Source organism: Melanostigma gelatinosum (genome assembly GCF_949748355.1).
Source record: "Melanostigma gelatinosum genome assembly, chromosome: 13".
In the NCBI taxonomy this organism is placed as follows: Eukaryota; Metazoa; Chordata; class Actinopteri; order Perciformes; family Zoarcidae; genus Melanostigma; species Melanostigma gelatinosum.
The window spans coordinates 26171130-26186129 of NC_136646.1; the positions used below are offsets into that span (position 1 = coordinate 26171130).

The 15000-nt window shown below is 44.2% G+C and overlaps 1 protein-coding gene across 4 annotated transcripts in view; it reads left to right on the forward strand.

The window, feature by feature from the left end:
- Positions 1–15000, forward strand: part of arhgap27l (Rho GTPase activating protein 27, like) — a 33906-nt gene that overhangs the window by 12385 nt on the left and 6521 nt on the right. Inside the window, exons 1-13 of one of the 4 annotated variants that reach the window (XM_079282397.1) lie at positions 1239–1330; positions 4811–4934; positions 5041–5894; positions 10696–10914; positions 11274–11444; positions 11529–11792; positions 11957–12025; positions 12131–12214; positions 12301–12396; positions 13493–13573; positions 13988–14053; positions 14550–14617; positions 14808–14895. In XM_079282397.1, the coding sequence (XP_079138523.1) occupies positions 4904–4934; positions 5041–5894; positions 10696–10914; positions 11274–11444; positions 11529–11792; positions 11957–12025; positions 12131–12214; positions 12301–12396; positions 13493–13573; positions 13988–14053; positions 14550–14617; positions 14808–14895 (2091 nt within the window). In that variant the 5' untranslated portion in view covers positions 1239–1330; positions 4811–4903. Of the gene's footprint in view, positions 1–1238; positions 1331–4810; positions 4935–5040; positions 5895–10695; positions 10915–11273; positions 11445–11528; positions 11793–11956; positions 12026–12130; positions 12215–12300; positions 12397–13492; positions 13574–13987; positions 14054–14549; positions 14618–14807; positions 14896–15000 lie in introns of those variants that run through there. The other 3 variants (XM_079282396.1, XM_079282398.1, XM_079282399.1) reach the window with 3 other exon arrangements.

Consider the following 15000-nt stretch of genomic DNA (forward strand, 5'->3'; position numbering starts at 1 on the left):
CGACCACAGACGTCAGGGCGACGGGCCTGTAGTCAGTAATCCTGTGATGGAGGGTTTCTTGGGGACCGGGATGATGGTGGAGCGTTTGAAGCAGGAAGGACTTCACACAGCTCCAGTGATCGGTTGAAGGTCTGTGTGAAGATGGGTCCAGCTGGTCAGCACAGACTTTCAGGCAGGAGGGGGACACACCGTCTGGACCTGGTGCCTTCCTGATCTTCTGTCTGTGGAAGAGCCGACTCACATCCTCCTCTCACATCCTCCTCGCAGATCCTCAGTGCCGGTGGGGGGTCGGTTGGGAGAGATGAGGAGGAGGCAGGGGGTGTAGGTGGTTGTTTGATGGTGGGGGGTGTGAAAGTGATGTATTGTGTGGTTTTAAATGAACATATAAGCACGAGAGAACAAACTGCTCTTAACTCAACTCTTTATGAGCTTAACTTCCTCCTATAGGTCACTGCCACGGTACAGACTACAGGTTCATGCTTCCCCTACATTCCCCTGGGTCCTAAGTCCCTCCCTGCACAGCTTCTTATCACCCTCTATGTACCAACGTACATTTATAACAAATACCACACATATTACGACCAAAATACATTAAAAAAAGCAAAAAATAAATGGTTCATTTAAATTATTGTTTTTGAGTTTTTAAAGTGTTTTGTGTGTAATATGTATAATAAGCATCATTAAGTATCACTACTGAGAATAAAAACATGTCATAGATAGGTTTGCAGTTTTCAAGAAGTATATTTAAATATCATCTCTTACACACATGCAGATGAAGTTATGACCACTGGCTGAATATCTATGATCAGAATCATTATAACTGTGTTATAACTGCTGCTGTGTGAAGGGAATACTGCTGCTAACAACAACCTGATGTGTTTAAAGTGTTTAAACCAAATGTTGTTGACCTTTAGTTCATATAGCAGTACTTTCAAAATAAAAGTGCACTACTTTTGAATTCATTGTAGAACTTTGTGCATAACAATGTGATTAATCGCAAAAAAATCATGCGATGAATTGCGATAAAAAATTGTAATCGTTGCCCAGCACTAATATATATATTTACGACCTGATGAGATTCGGTTCGCTGGTTTCCTGCCTCTGGTTCCTTCAAAATAAAGTGCAGATGAACACTGATACTCTGCAGGTTTCCAGCTGAGCAGGTGATGTCACCGTTAAGCCCCGCCCCTCTACCTGGTGAGTGGGCGGGGTCTGGGGTGTGGAAGAAGCGCTGCAGACTGTTGTCTCTCTGATGAGCCTTTTATATAAACTGTTCACTTCCTGGAAGCCTTTTAACCTCATAGAGGGAGAAAAGTGTAGAAGAAGAGAGGTGAGTGTTGTACTGCTGGAGTCACAGCTGAGTACTGTGAGTACTGTGTGTACTGTCGTGTACAGTGTGTACTGCGTGTACTGCTGTGTACTTTGTGTCATGGGACACCGTTCTCTCCTGTGTGAAAACAATCCAGAGTTTCATTTAGAAAACATGACTTACAGAATGCATGAGAAATAAGCATGAGGATTAGCTTCATTATTCGCATTAGCTTTAGCTGCAGGAGGAGCTCAGAGGTAATGTCGTTTGACTTGTTCTGACAGGAAGAAACATGACTGTCATTGCTTTGTCTCAAGTCTTCTGTCTGAAATAAGAAGCTTCACGTCACGATTGTAGTAGTCGTGGAAGGAAACGGATTACTCTACGTGAGTACTTGTACTCTACTTTCCTGTCTTTGTAAAGGAACAACAGTCAGACTGAACAACAGTCACTGTTTTTCTCTTCTTCATGTTTGTTTTCAGCAGAACGCTAATACATTGCTGATCAATAAATAACTGATCAATAAATATGATCTGATGATGTCATCCAGTCTGAAACTTACAGAAACTATTAATATCTAAACACAAAAAGCTTCACATTAATCAATATAATTTAACTACGAATATAATCAGTAGAGGAATTCAACAATTTTAATTTTAAAGTAGGCCTACTTGTACTTTATTTGACTATTTCCTTTTTCTGCTACTTTCCTTTTGTACTTTTTGGGGTACTTTTTACTGTACTAACTATTTGATGTCTAACATAATGTTGGCTTCATCATCGTCATTTTAATAGAATCATGTTTGCATCTTGTCAGCATCATGTTAGCATCATGTTAGCATCATGTTTGGATCATGTTTGGATCATGTTTGGATCATGTCAGCGTCATGTTGACATCTTGTTAGCTTCACATTGGCATCATGTTGGCATCATGTTGGCATCATGTTGGTATCATGTTGGCATCATGTTGGCATCATGTTGGCATCATGTTGGTATCATGTTGGCATTATGTTGGTATCATGTTGGTATCATGTTGGTATCATGTTGGCATCATGTTGGCATCATGTTGGCATCATGTTGGCATCATGTTGGCATCATGTTGGCATCATGTTGGCATCATGTTGGCATCATGTTGGCATTATGTTGGCATCATGTTGGCATCATGTTGGCATCATGTTGGTATCATGTTGGCATCATGTTGGCATCATGTTGGTATCATGTTGGCATCATGTTGGCATCATGTTGGTATCATGTTGGCATCATGTTGGCATCATGTTGGCATCATGTTGGCATCATGTTGGTATCATGTTGGCATCATGTCAGCGTCATGTTGACATCTTGTTAGCTTCACATTGGCATCATGTTGGTATCATGTTGGCATCATGTTGGCATCATGTTGGCATCATGTTGGCATCATGTTGGCATCATGTTGGTATCATGTTGGCATCATGTTGGTATCATGTTGGCATCATGTTGGCATCATGTTGGCATCATGTTGGCATCATGTTGGCATCATGTTGGTATCATGTTGGCATCATGTTGGTATCATGTTGGCATCATGTCAGCGTCATGTTGACATCTTGTTAGCTTCACATTGGCATCATGTTGGCATCATGTTGGTATCATGTTGGCATCATGTTGGCATCATGTTGGCATCATGTTGGCATCATGTTGGTATCATGTTGGCATCATGTTGGCATCATGTTGGTATCATGTTGGCATCATGTTGGCATCATGTTGGCATCATGTTGGCATCATGTTGGTATCATGTTGGCATCATGTTGGCATCATGTTGGTATCATGTTGGCATCATGTTGGCATCATGTTGGCATCATGTTGGCATCATGTTGGTATCATGTTGGCATCATGTTGGTATCATGTTGGCATCATGTCAGCGTCATGTTGACATCTTGTTAGCTTCACATTGGCATCATGTTGGCATCATGTTGGCATCATGTTGGTATCATGTTGGCATCATGTTGGCATCATGTTGGCATCATGTTGGCATCATGTTGGTATCATGTTGCCATCATGTTGGCATCATGTTGGTATCATGTTGGCATCATGTTGGCATCATGTTGGCATCATGTTGGCATCATGTTGGTATCATGTTGGTATCATGTTGGCATCATGTTGGCATCATGTTGGTATCATGTTGGTATCATGTTGGCATCATGTTGGCATCATGTTGGCATCATGTTGGCATCATGTTGGCATCATGTTGGCATCATGTTGGCATCATGTTATCATGTTGGCATCATGTCAGCGTCATGTTGGTATCATGTTGGTATCATGTTGACATCTTGTTAGCTTCACATTGGCATCATGTTGGCATCATGTTGGTATCATGTTGGCATCATGTTGGCATCATGTTGGTATCATGTTGGCATCATGTTGGTATCATGTTGGCATCATGTTGGCATCATGTTGGCATCATGTTGGCATCATGTTGGTATCATGTTGGCATCATGTTGGCATCATGTTGGCATCATGTTGGTATCATGTTGGCATCATGTTGGCATCATGTTGGTATCATGTTGGCATCATGTTGGTATCATGTTGGCATCATGTTGGCATCATGTTGGTATCATGTTGGCATCATGTTGGCATCATGTTGGCATCATGTTGGCATCATGTTGGCATCATGTTGGCATCATGTTGGTATCATGTTGGCATCATGTTGGTATCATGTTGGCATCATGTTGGCATCATGTTGGCATCATGTTGGCATCATGTTGGTATCATGTTGGCATCATGTCAGCATCATGTCGACATCTTGTTAGCTTCACGTTGGCATCATGTTGGCATCATGTTGGCATCATGTTGGCATCATGTTGGTATCATGTTGGCATCTTGTCAGCATCATGTTGACATCTTGTTAGCTTCACGTTGGCATCATGTTGGCATCATGTTGACATCTTGTTAGTTTCACGTTGGCATCATGTTGGCATCATGTTGGTATCATGTTGGTATCATGTTGGCATCATGTCAGCGTCATGTCGGCATCATGTTAGCATCATGTTAGCATGTTGTTTGCATCATGTTAGCATGTTGTTGGCATCATGTTGGCATCATGTCAGCGTCATGTTAGCATCATGTTAGCATCATGTTAGCATGTTGTTGGCATCATGTTAGCATGTTGTTGGCATCATGTTGGCATCATGTTGGTATCATGTTGGTATCATGTTGGTATCATGTCAGCGTCATGTTGGCATCATGTTGGCATCATGTTGGCATCATGTTGGTATCATGTTGGCATCATGTCAGCGTCATGTTGGCATCATGTTGGCAGCATGTTGTTGGCATCATGTTAGCATGTTGTTTGCATCATGTTAGCATCATGTTGGTATCATGTTGGTATCATGTCAGCATCATGTTGGCATCATGTTAGCATGTTGTTGGCATCATGTTAGCATGTTGTTGGCATCATGTTGGCATCATGTTGGCATCATGTAGATGCTACCCTAAACAATGAATAATGAAGCTGTTTCTCACTTTTAGGGGCTGATGATCAAATATGATGTTTGACCCCTGACCTTCAGAGTCACCTTCTACCTGAGGGGGGTGGGGCCTGAGGAGCCCTGCGCCATCACCATGGCAATGACTTCTTCCCTGCTCGGCAGAGGTGAGTCTCTCGTGACATTTAGCATTAGCATTAGCACTTGTACTCAATATAACCCTTTTTTCAAATGATTTTCCTCTGGTCCTCCGGTCTGGGCCGGGTCCTGCAGGACTGGGTCTGGTCCTGGTGGAGTTTCATTATGAGTACCAGGGTCGGGACGGTGTGCTGGTCTCCATCAAACCCAACGAGCGCTACGTCCTGCTGGCTAAGACTAACGACCACTGGTGGCATGTCCAGAGGGACCGGACCTCCAAACCCTTCTACATCCCGGCCAAGTACGTCAAGGAGCTGCCAACGGACTTCCCCTCACCTCTGGACTTCAATCTACCCAGTCCTGAACCAGTGCTGCTTCCTGTGGCAGTCCCCGTCCCAAAGACTCTGGATGACCCCAGAACCAAACCTGCGGACGAGGTGATGATCCAACTCAGACCCGAAGCTTCCAAAGGATACCGCAAGACGGAGAACCGCATGTCGACGTTTGGGGTCCCGCTGGACTTTCCTGACCCGTTGGCTTCGGCGGTACCGGCACCGCGGCATCCCAGCAACCCACCTGCTGGTCCCACAGAGACCGGGACTACAAACATGGCCGACGTTGCTGGGAGCAAAAAGCACCTTTTGGGGTTCCCGGAGGATCTCAGGGACTCCGACAAATACAGAGTCCCTAGTTTCAGTCCAGCAGACCCCGTCTCCACGCCGAGGACCCAGACCGAACCCATCCCCGTAGAGACGCCGATGGTCCCGGTGGTCCCCCCATACAAAGACGACCACAGCTCGTCCGAGGAAGAGGAGCTAGAGGAGGAGGAGCTAGAGGAGAGCAGCAGCGGACAGGAGGATCCAGTAAAGGAGGATTCAAACCACATCTACGAGTCCATCCAGGACCTGAACCTGGACCTGGAGGCTCTGGTCGGAGGAAGAGGGATTCCCAGGGTGCCTGAACCTGCACCTGCCCCGCCCCCTTTACAGGTGAGAAGAGCTGTGACCTGTGCATCCCATCAAAACTTCTAGAGCTCTGGTCCAGTTCAAAGGCCACATTCATTATATTTAAAATATATATAAAGTATAATAAATATACACATCATATTTAAAGTATAAATATAATAAAGAATATGATGTTGACAGGTGAAGTTCAGGCAGATTTCAGAGCAGTCTTTTTACAAAATAAAAGTAATTTCCTGCAGCGTCCACACAGGAAGTCAGAGGAGCTTTGACCTCCAGCACTGCAACCTGGATTTAAACCGTTAATTCTGTGGCGGGGTGGGGTGGGGTGGGGGGGGGGGGGGGGGGGGGGTCTGTGTGTGTGTGTCTGGTGATGTCACAGCAGGATGTGATGAGGTCAGCAGGATGTAGTGATGTCACAGCCGGCAGGATGTGTTCAGGGTCGGACAGGAAACGGGAGGTCTGTGGGTCAGTAGTTAATGTCAGACAGTGTAGACCAGCAGGGACCAGTAGGGATCAGTTGGGACTAGCGGGGACCAGCAGGGACCACCAGGGGACAGCGGGGACCAGTAGGGATCAGTTGGGACCAGTAGGGACAACCAGGGGACAGCAGGGACCACCAGGGGACAGCGGGACTAGCGGGGATCAGCAGGGACCACCAGGGGACAGTGGGACCAGTAGGGATCAGTTGGGACTAGCGGGGATCAGTAGGGACCAGCAGGGGACAGCAGGGACCAACGGGGACCAGTAGGGACCAGCAGGACGCCGTCCTCCTTCAGGACAGAAACACTGATGTCAGATCAGTTATATCAGCTGACTGTGGAGTCTTTGAAGAGCTTCATGGAAAAGGTTCTTGAGGAGAACCTGGATGGAGGAGGTTCTGAAGGACTTTGAAAAGGTTCTAGGATGCCTTGAGGAGGCTGTAAAGTGACGTAGAGGTTCAGTCCGATTCAAAAATGTGGATTCACAGAAAAACATCTATACAGCCCATCAGCAGGCAGGGGGTGGGGGGTGGGGGGCAGGGGGTGGGGCCACATGCCCCAGGGGGCAGGGGGCAGGGGGGGGGGGGGGGGGGGTTACAGAGCTTCAGTCCTACAACATGAAACAACTTCAGTTCCAGACGGATCACAAACTTTCTGACAGGTTTGATGTTGAAGACAATTTGAATCTGCAGACGAACAGAGAAAGGCATTCTGTGTAAGTCTGATCTAAACTTTAGGCTTTCAGACTTTATTAAAGAGGCTACTGTCTTTGTGTTTACCTTTGTCTTTACCTTTGTCTTTACCTTTGTCTTTACCTTTGTCTTTACCTTTACCTTTGTCTTTATCTTTATCTTTACCTTCGTCTTTACCTTTACCAACATATGTAAAGTACTGAAGTAAAGATACAAACAGGTTTAAATGATGATGATGAAGAATGTGTTGGTTCTGTTGGTCTTGAGGTTTATTGGTGGATCATCATACTCCTGGTCTCTCTGTGTTGGAGGTCTGTTCAGGTCTGACCCTCCTCAGGTCCCTTTAAAGCAGCGGTTCCCAAACCTTTTAGGCCGTGCACCCCCTTCTACATCCCGACCGGGTTCACGCACCCAACCCCAACCCCACACCTTAAAAAAAAAAAGCAACAGAGTCTATTTTTGGCCGCATAACAATCGGACCAATGAGAGAACAGTTTGCTCGCGCGTGGCGTTTGTTTACAAGATTTAGTCCGCTGTTAAATGTTGCAGTGTGAACACAAACCGAACAAAGGAGCAACTGCAACATTGTATCATATTAATCCCTGAATCAGAACAAAGCAAACAAACTGAAGGTGTGAAAACGCCCTGAAACACTGCAACAAAGTTTCAATAACTTTCAGTGACACAAGGCGTCACTTTTAAAGAGCAATACGGATGCGAGGACACGCACAGGCTCAGAGGCAGATTATCACATTTACAGTATTTCTCAATTGCTAAAACACTAAAACCCATTGGCTGAACAAAGTTCTCAGTTGCCTGAACTCATTTAGCTGATTGTGCAGTCTGTTGTCAATACCTTAAACTGTGTCACATGGTAAAACACAGTTTGCAGATCTCACTTAGACTTTTCAGCAAAACTCTAAACACATTCTCAGTCTCAAAACACATTCTGCACTCTAATGCACATGTCATCCATACTGGTAAACACAAGTGGCAACAATCAACTACAAATAGAGAACACATGTCATTGATTCAACACAATCACTCAAAATTGATTTCACTTGTATCAAATGATGTGACACAACCAATATTAGCCAGTTTAGAGAGCAAACAGGTGGTTGAAGGTGGGAAGGAGAAAGTCTGAGAGTGGATAGAAGAAACAATGTGAGAGGACGAGGAAGAGGAGGGCAAGGAAGAGGAAGACAAAGAGTGGAAATATCTGATGAAATTCGAGCAACAGTCATAGACCATGTTATAGTCCACGGACTGACAATGAGGGAAGCAGGACTTAGACTGCACCCCAATTTCAGCCGATTTTCTGTGTCCACCACAGTAAGGACATTCAGAGAAGAGAACAGGTACAGTATGCTACTGTATTTTTGTAATTGAAAATTGAATGTATATGTGTACTATATGTACTATATGCAGCTGTTTCAATAGACATTTGTAAAGTTCATCACTGTATGTATTGTACTGCATGACTATATTTTGGAACTGTACATCTACTTTTTGTAGAACTGCAAGGCTGCCACATGCAGGTAGAAGGAGAGCTATATTCACTCAGGAGCAAGAGACCGTTATAGTGGGCACGGTCCTTCAAGATCATTTAATACGACTCAGAGAAATCCAGGAACGAGTGATACAAGACAACACACACTTCCAGGGAATCGACAGTGTTCAATAAACAAATTGTATGGCCTTGAACATCGTGCTTTCTATTTGTTACAGTCACAGTACTGACTGCTCAATAGATGTTGACTGGCTGCAGGTTCATATCAACAAAGAACAAGAATTACAGTACCACAGAGACAAAGGACACGTTTGTGAGCTTCAGGGTACAGTACTGTAAAAATAGGGGAACAAGGAGGAAGAAGAACAAAAGAAATTGCAAAGAGCAAAGCACAGTCGTCATTTCTGATCAATTTTGAGCGACTGTAATAGAACATGTTTTCGTTCATATGAAATTAGTTTTGAGATTAAAAATCGACTTCTCCCTGAGAACTATATGTTTTGAACAATGTGTTTTCTATTGATTGGTGTATTGTTTACTGACTGCTTGACAGTGAATATTATTTTGATCACTTTGTTTGTGATTTGAGAGCAGTGTTTGATTTTGAGCACAGGTAAAACTGTTTTGAGGTGAAAGTTTCATTTTGCAAGAGGATTCAGAGGTTTTGTAAATAGTGCTTGAAGATGAGGTTTTGTGTTTACAGTTTTGAGAGAATGGGTGACCGTTTCAAGAAATGTGTCTTAGCAATTGAGAAAAACTGTAATTTACAATTAACCACACATAGCGGTTACATTAATCTGAATCGAATTACAATAAAGTTACTCTCTCCAATCATACGTTCCACCATCTCTCTGGCAGCTGGCAAGCTCACGTCTTCAGTGATTGTGTGCGGTAGCCCCTTTCTCGCTGTTCTGTGACCAGATATGAAGCCCGTAGTGCGTCATTTATAGACCAACACATGAATGAGACTCCAGTTGTTTTTGGCTGTTTTGTAACTCCTCCAATTTGGATATAAACAATGTAAGGGGCTTTTGACTTGCACTGGCATGCTTGGTGTTCAGGTGGCGACGTAAATAAGAGCTTCAGACTGTTAGCCAGAACCTCACTGCACACCACGCACTGTGGCTTTGGGGAATCTGCGTTGCCAATCCAAGTGAAGCCCAGACACAGATACTTTTCATCATATTTCCTCTTCTTTCAGCTTGACTCCGCGATGGGCCGATGTGCTCCCCATTTGTCTGTGCAATCCCTTCCTCCTTCCTTCTTCCTCCTTCCTCCGTCTCATCTTCCTCTGACTCCCGTTCGATTTCTTCTCCCGCTCTCTCCCCAACGCACCTCTCCGTTCCTCTCGCCTCCGATTCCTCTCTCTCTCTTCATTATCTCTATTAATTATTACACCATTAGACCACCATTACATGTTTCCTCTCGCGCACCCCCAGGGGTGCGTGCACCACACTTTGGGAATCCCTGCTTTAAAGGAAGACCAGGTCTCTGTTTCTCTTATTTCAGGTTAAAACCTTCAGCACAAAGAAAAACAGGAGACTAAAATACCTCTAACTAATAATAATGGAGTCATATATCCTGGTGTTCATTGAATGCATCTCAAAGGATGAACATCTTAATATTTTTTTAACAATTAATCTGTTTTTAATGTGTTTCATGATTCTAATGATTTTATAACTTTTATCTCAAAACTTTCTCGGCTTAATCTTTAAAACATGAAAAATAATTCAACATCAAGAAAAGACAGAGAAGGTGTTGTTTATGTGTGTGTGTGTGTGTGTGTTTATGAAACGTGGGAGGAGTACTTCCTCTTTCTTTCTCTTCACTCAGTGAACAGTTCGTCTTCATGAGGAGAAGAAAACCTTGGAAAGAGATTGAAAACAAACCTTATTAAAGTTATTCATCGATCATCGGTTGCAGATTCATTTTCTGTTGATTGATAAGTTGATTCATCGACTTATCAACTGTTCACATACAAAGATAAAGAAGTGACTCATTGCTGTAAATTTGGTGTTTGTTCATTTAAGACGAAGGTGAATCTATCTTGTCGCTGTAGAGTCTCTAAGGTTTCTGTGTTTTGATGACTCGTCTAAAATAATTGACGTACTGTCCCTTTAAACTCTCTCTCTCTCTCTCTGAAGGACGTCGGGTCGCTCAATCCGAAATCTCCCATCTACGCTAACGTCTCCTCTGTGAAGAAAACAAACATCCCACAGATCTCCATCTCTGGCCCCGCCCTCCCCTCATCACCTCCTCCTGGCCCCACCCCCTCTGTTCCCGGCCACAGCCCCTCCTCTTCTGTCTCCTCATCCGGGATGATAAGTCCCGCCTCCCCCCTCAGCCCACAGGACGACTGGCAGGTAAGGTGACCTCTGACCTCTGATAGGCGCGAAGTACTCGTGTGAAGTACTACATACTAGATTCCCGTATGTATGTGACCAATGTAATGAAGTTTTTTCATGTCTTTTTTTTTAAATACAATATTTCCCACTGAGTCATGAGTAAATATAGATTTTTTTATTGAGGGTAGATATTGTATCTTTTGAAATGATACACTTAAACCAAAACATCTTTAAAAAATTGTTGATTTACACTTTTAATTAATGAAGTTGTGAAAACAATATTGGTGCAGTAAATACGAGTGCACCTGAACGCACCATCAGTTCTCCAGCTGATCCTACTGAATATAATCCGTGTCTACTGTTTAAACCACGTTCAGGTTCACACGGACCAGGACAGCGGGAAGCAGTTTTATTTCCACCCTGTAACCAGACAGACCACCTGGTCCGACCCCCGCAGCCCTCCACCCCCGCCCGATGGAGACTTGGACCAGTCCAGGGGGGCCGAGGGGGGTCAGCTGACCTCCCCCTCTCCTCTGCTCTCCCCCCAGGTACCAGTTTTTAGGATCAAAGTTTGCTCCAGATTCAAACGTTAAGGTAAACGGATGACGTGAAAACGACTTGCTTCCTGTCAGGGTTCTGCTGTTTGGGACCAGCTGGTGGACGAAGTCTCAGGGAGGTTTTACTACCACAACCCCACCTCCGGAGCCACGACATGGTCCGCCCCAGAGCCCACCTCCGGAGCCACGACATGGTCCGCCCCAGAGCCCACCTCCGGAGCCACGACATGGTCCGCCCCAGAGCCCACCTCCGGAGCCACGACATGGTCCGCCCCAGAGCCACTCCCCCCCTCCTTACCCCCAGGGTCTACAGCCAACAGGAGGCACGACGCCGGCCCGGTGAGATCCTCAGATAAGTCTGGATTAGGTCTGGTTTAACAATACTGAAGTCTTAAATCGGACCTAATTCACAGCAGAACATGATGTCACAACAACAACAAAACTAAATTAATATTAACGAAGAACAGTCATGTTTATTAAAGGGAACATTTTATTTATTTTAGCCTCCGCTGCCCGAGGAAGATTATCCTTCATCACAGGTCCACGATGACAACAACGAAGTCTTCACAGCGGTAAAACACCCACACACACTGACGTTGATTTGACAAGGTTGACGTGTGAATCCCTCGTTAGCTTTGCTGTTAAATCTCCAACTTGTTCCTGGTTGTTTTTTGCAGAATCCTCTGCAGCACGTGTGTTTAATTCCCAGAGCTCAGCTGGACCTGAAAGATGAAAACGGCTCCCCGATCAAGCTGCAAGAGGTAATAAACCAACATTCATGAATTTAAAATCTGATCCACAAACTGATGAACAATCTGCCTTATCATTCATTCATTGATGGTTCTAGCTTGCACATTTGCCCCAAAACCTGATGGGAAATGGAGTTTCTGAAGAGGGAACGACTGTGCAGGTCAAGAACTGGAGACACAGCGTAGCTGAAGAGGTGAGTTACACCAACATAACAGGTAATAACTTGTGCAAACGGGTAATAACTTGTGCAAACGGGTAATAACTTGTGCATACGGGTAATAACTTGTGCAAACGGGTAATAACTTGTGCAAACGGGTAATAACTTGTGCAAACGGGTCATCACTTGGGCAAACGGGTAATAACTTGTGCATACGGGTAATAACTTGTGCAAACGGGTAATAACTTGTGCAAACGGGTAATAACTTGTGCAAACGGGTCATCACTTGGGCAAACGGGTAATAACTTGTGCAAACGGGTAATAACTTGTGCAAACGGGTAATAACTTGTGCATACGGGTAATAACTTGTGCAAACGGGTAATAACTTGTGCAAACGGGTAATAACTTGTGCAAACGGGTAATAACTTGTGCAAACGGGTCATCACTTGGGCAAACGGGTAATAACTTGTGCAAACGGGTAATAACTTGTGCAAACGGGTAATAACTTGTGCAAACGGGTAATAACTTGTGCAAACGGGTAATAACTTGTGCAAACGGGTAATAACTTGTGCATACGGGTAATAACTTGTGCAAACGGGTAATAACTTGTGCAAACGGGTAATAACTTGTGCAAACGGGTCATCACTTGGGCAAACGGGTAATAACTTGTGCAAACGGGTAATAACTTGTGCAAACGGGTAATAACTTGTGCATACGGGTAATAACTTGTGCAAACGGGTCATCACTTGGGCAAACGGGTAATAACTTGTGCAAACGGGTAATAACTTGTACAAACGGGTAATAACTTGTGCAAACGGGTAATAACTTGTACAAACGGGTCATAACTTGTGCAAACGGGTCATCACTTGTGCAAACGGGTCATCACTTGGGCAAACGGGTAATAACTTGTGCAAACGGGTAATAACTTGTACAAACGGGTAATAACTTGTACAAACGGGTAATAACTTGTGCAAACGGGTAATAACTTGTGCAAACGGGTAATAACTTGTTCAAACGGGTAATAATTTGTGCAAACGGGTAATAACGTGTTCAAACGGGTAATAACTTGTGCAAACGGGTAACAACTGAACTTTAATGGGGTTTTGCCTTTAAAGTCGATTCTGTGTTCCAGACGTTTGCTCACGGCCACAGGAGGAACGTCTCTGAATACATTGAGGTGTCCAACAGAAGACCCTCCCCCGAAAGTCCACAGGTAGACACACACTTACCTGTCTCAACATTACATACCCACTCACCTGTCCTTCATTCATTCATTTATTCATTTAATTTATTCATTCATCCATCATTCCATCAATGTGAAATGGACTGTACTTGTATACAGCTTTTCTAGTCTGACCACTCAAAGCTCTTTATCACAACATGTCGTCATTCACCCATTCACACACTCATGACAGGATTAGGGAGCATTTTAGGGTTAAGTGTCTTGCACAAAGACAGATCGACATGGACTAGCGGAGCCGGGGATCGAACCGCCGATCCTCTGATTGAAAGAAGACACTGCTCTACCACTGAGCCACAAGCCATCCATTCATTAATTCATTGATCTATTGATTGGTTGATTGATTTGTTGGTTGGTTGGTTGATCATCCTATTCTCCTCCATAAAGCTCTCTGATCGGCACAAACTGAAGAGGAATCTGTCAGATCGGAGTTCAGGTTCCCACCAGCTGCACGTAGGTCCTGCGTCCTGATTGGCTACTGAAGTTGTTTGGTGTCTGTTGGGTGGTCCAGTCAGATCTGCTGTAGTTATCATGGTAACCATGGGAACCATTTTACACATGAAGAGTCAAACTAACATCTCATTTAATTTCTGAACCTTTTGGCCAGATGTTTCCTCTCATGACGAGATGGTAGGGTCAGAGATCACATGTTTACCTCATATGAACACCTCTCACTGAGGAAGGTTCTGCTCATCATTCTGATGGTTCTTCTGGTTCTGTTGGTGGGTCTACTGAAGGTTCTACTGCTGGTTCTTCTGGTTCTGTTGGTGGTTCTACTTATGGTTCTGGTGGTTCTGTTGTGATTATGTAATGAGATTTATGACCTCACAAGACGACACACTCTCACACTCCACTCCCATGTTTACACAGGAGTCACATTTCAAAGCGGACCTACAGGTTTAAAGAAACCTGAAGACTCACCTGTCTGTCTCTCTGTCTATCTCTACAGGGCCATCTGCTGGAGAAAGCAGGAATCATGAATAAGACCAAAGTAGTCGATCACGGTAAAAAGATCCGGTGAGATCTCGTCGTTCAAACTACATGTAGTGTTCATTCAAACTATATATATATATATATATATATATATATATATATATATATATATATGCTTTGCAAAGGATTGTGGGTCAAAATAGTCAGGCTGTAGTTCATTTATTACCTGTTGTTCAATCAATTTTGTTGTTGTTGTTGTTGTTGTTGTTGACAGGAAGAACTGGAGTCAGTCCTGGACCGTCCTCCACGGTGGGATCCTCACCTTCCACAGAGACCCCAAGTCTGCTCCCACTGGGACCGCTGTAAGAACCACTGACATCCAAGCTTTAGCTAATGCTAGCATGCTAACACACTAAACTAAGCTGTTAGCATGTTGGCATTCTTGTAACATTCAGTCGTACATCAGT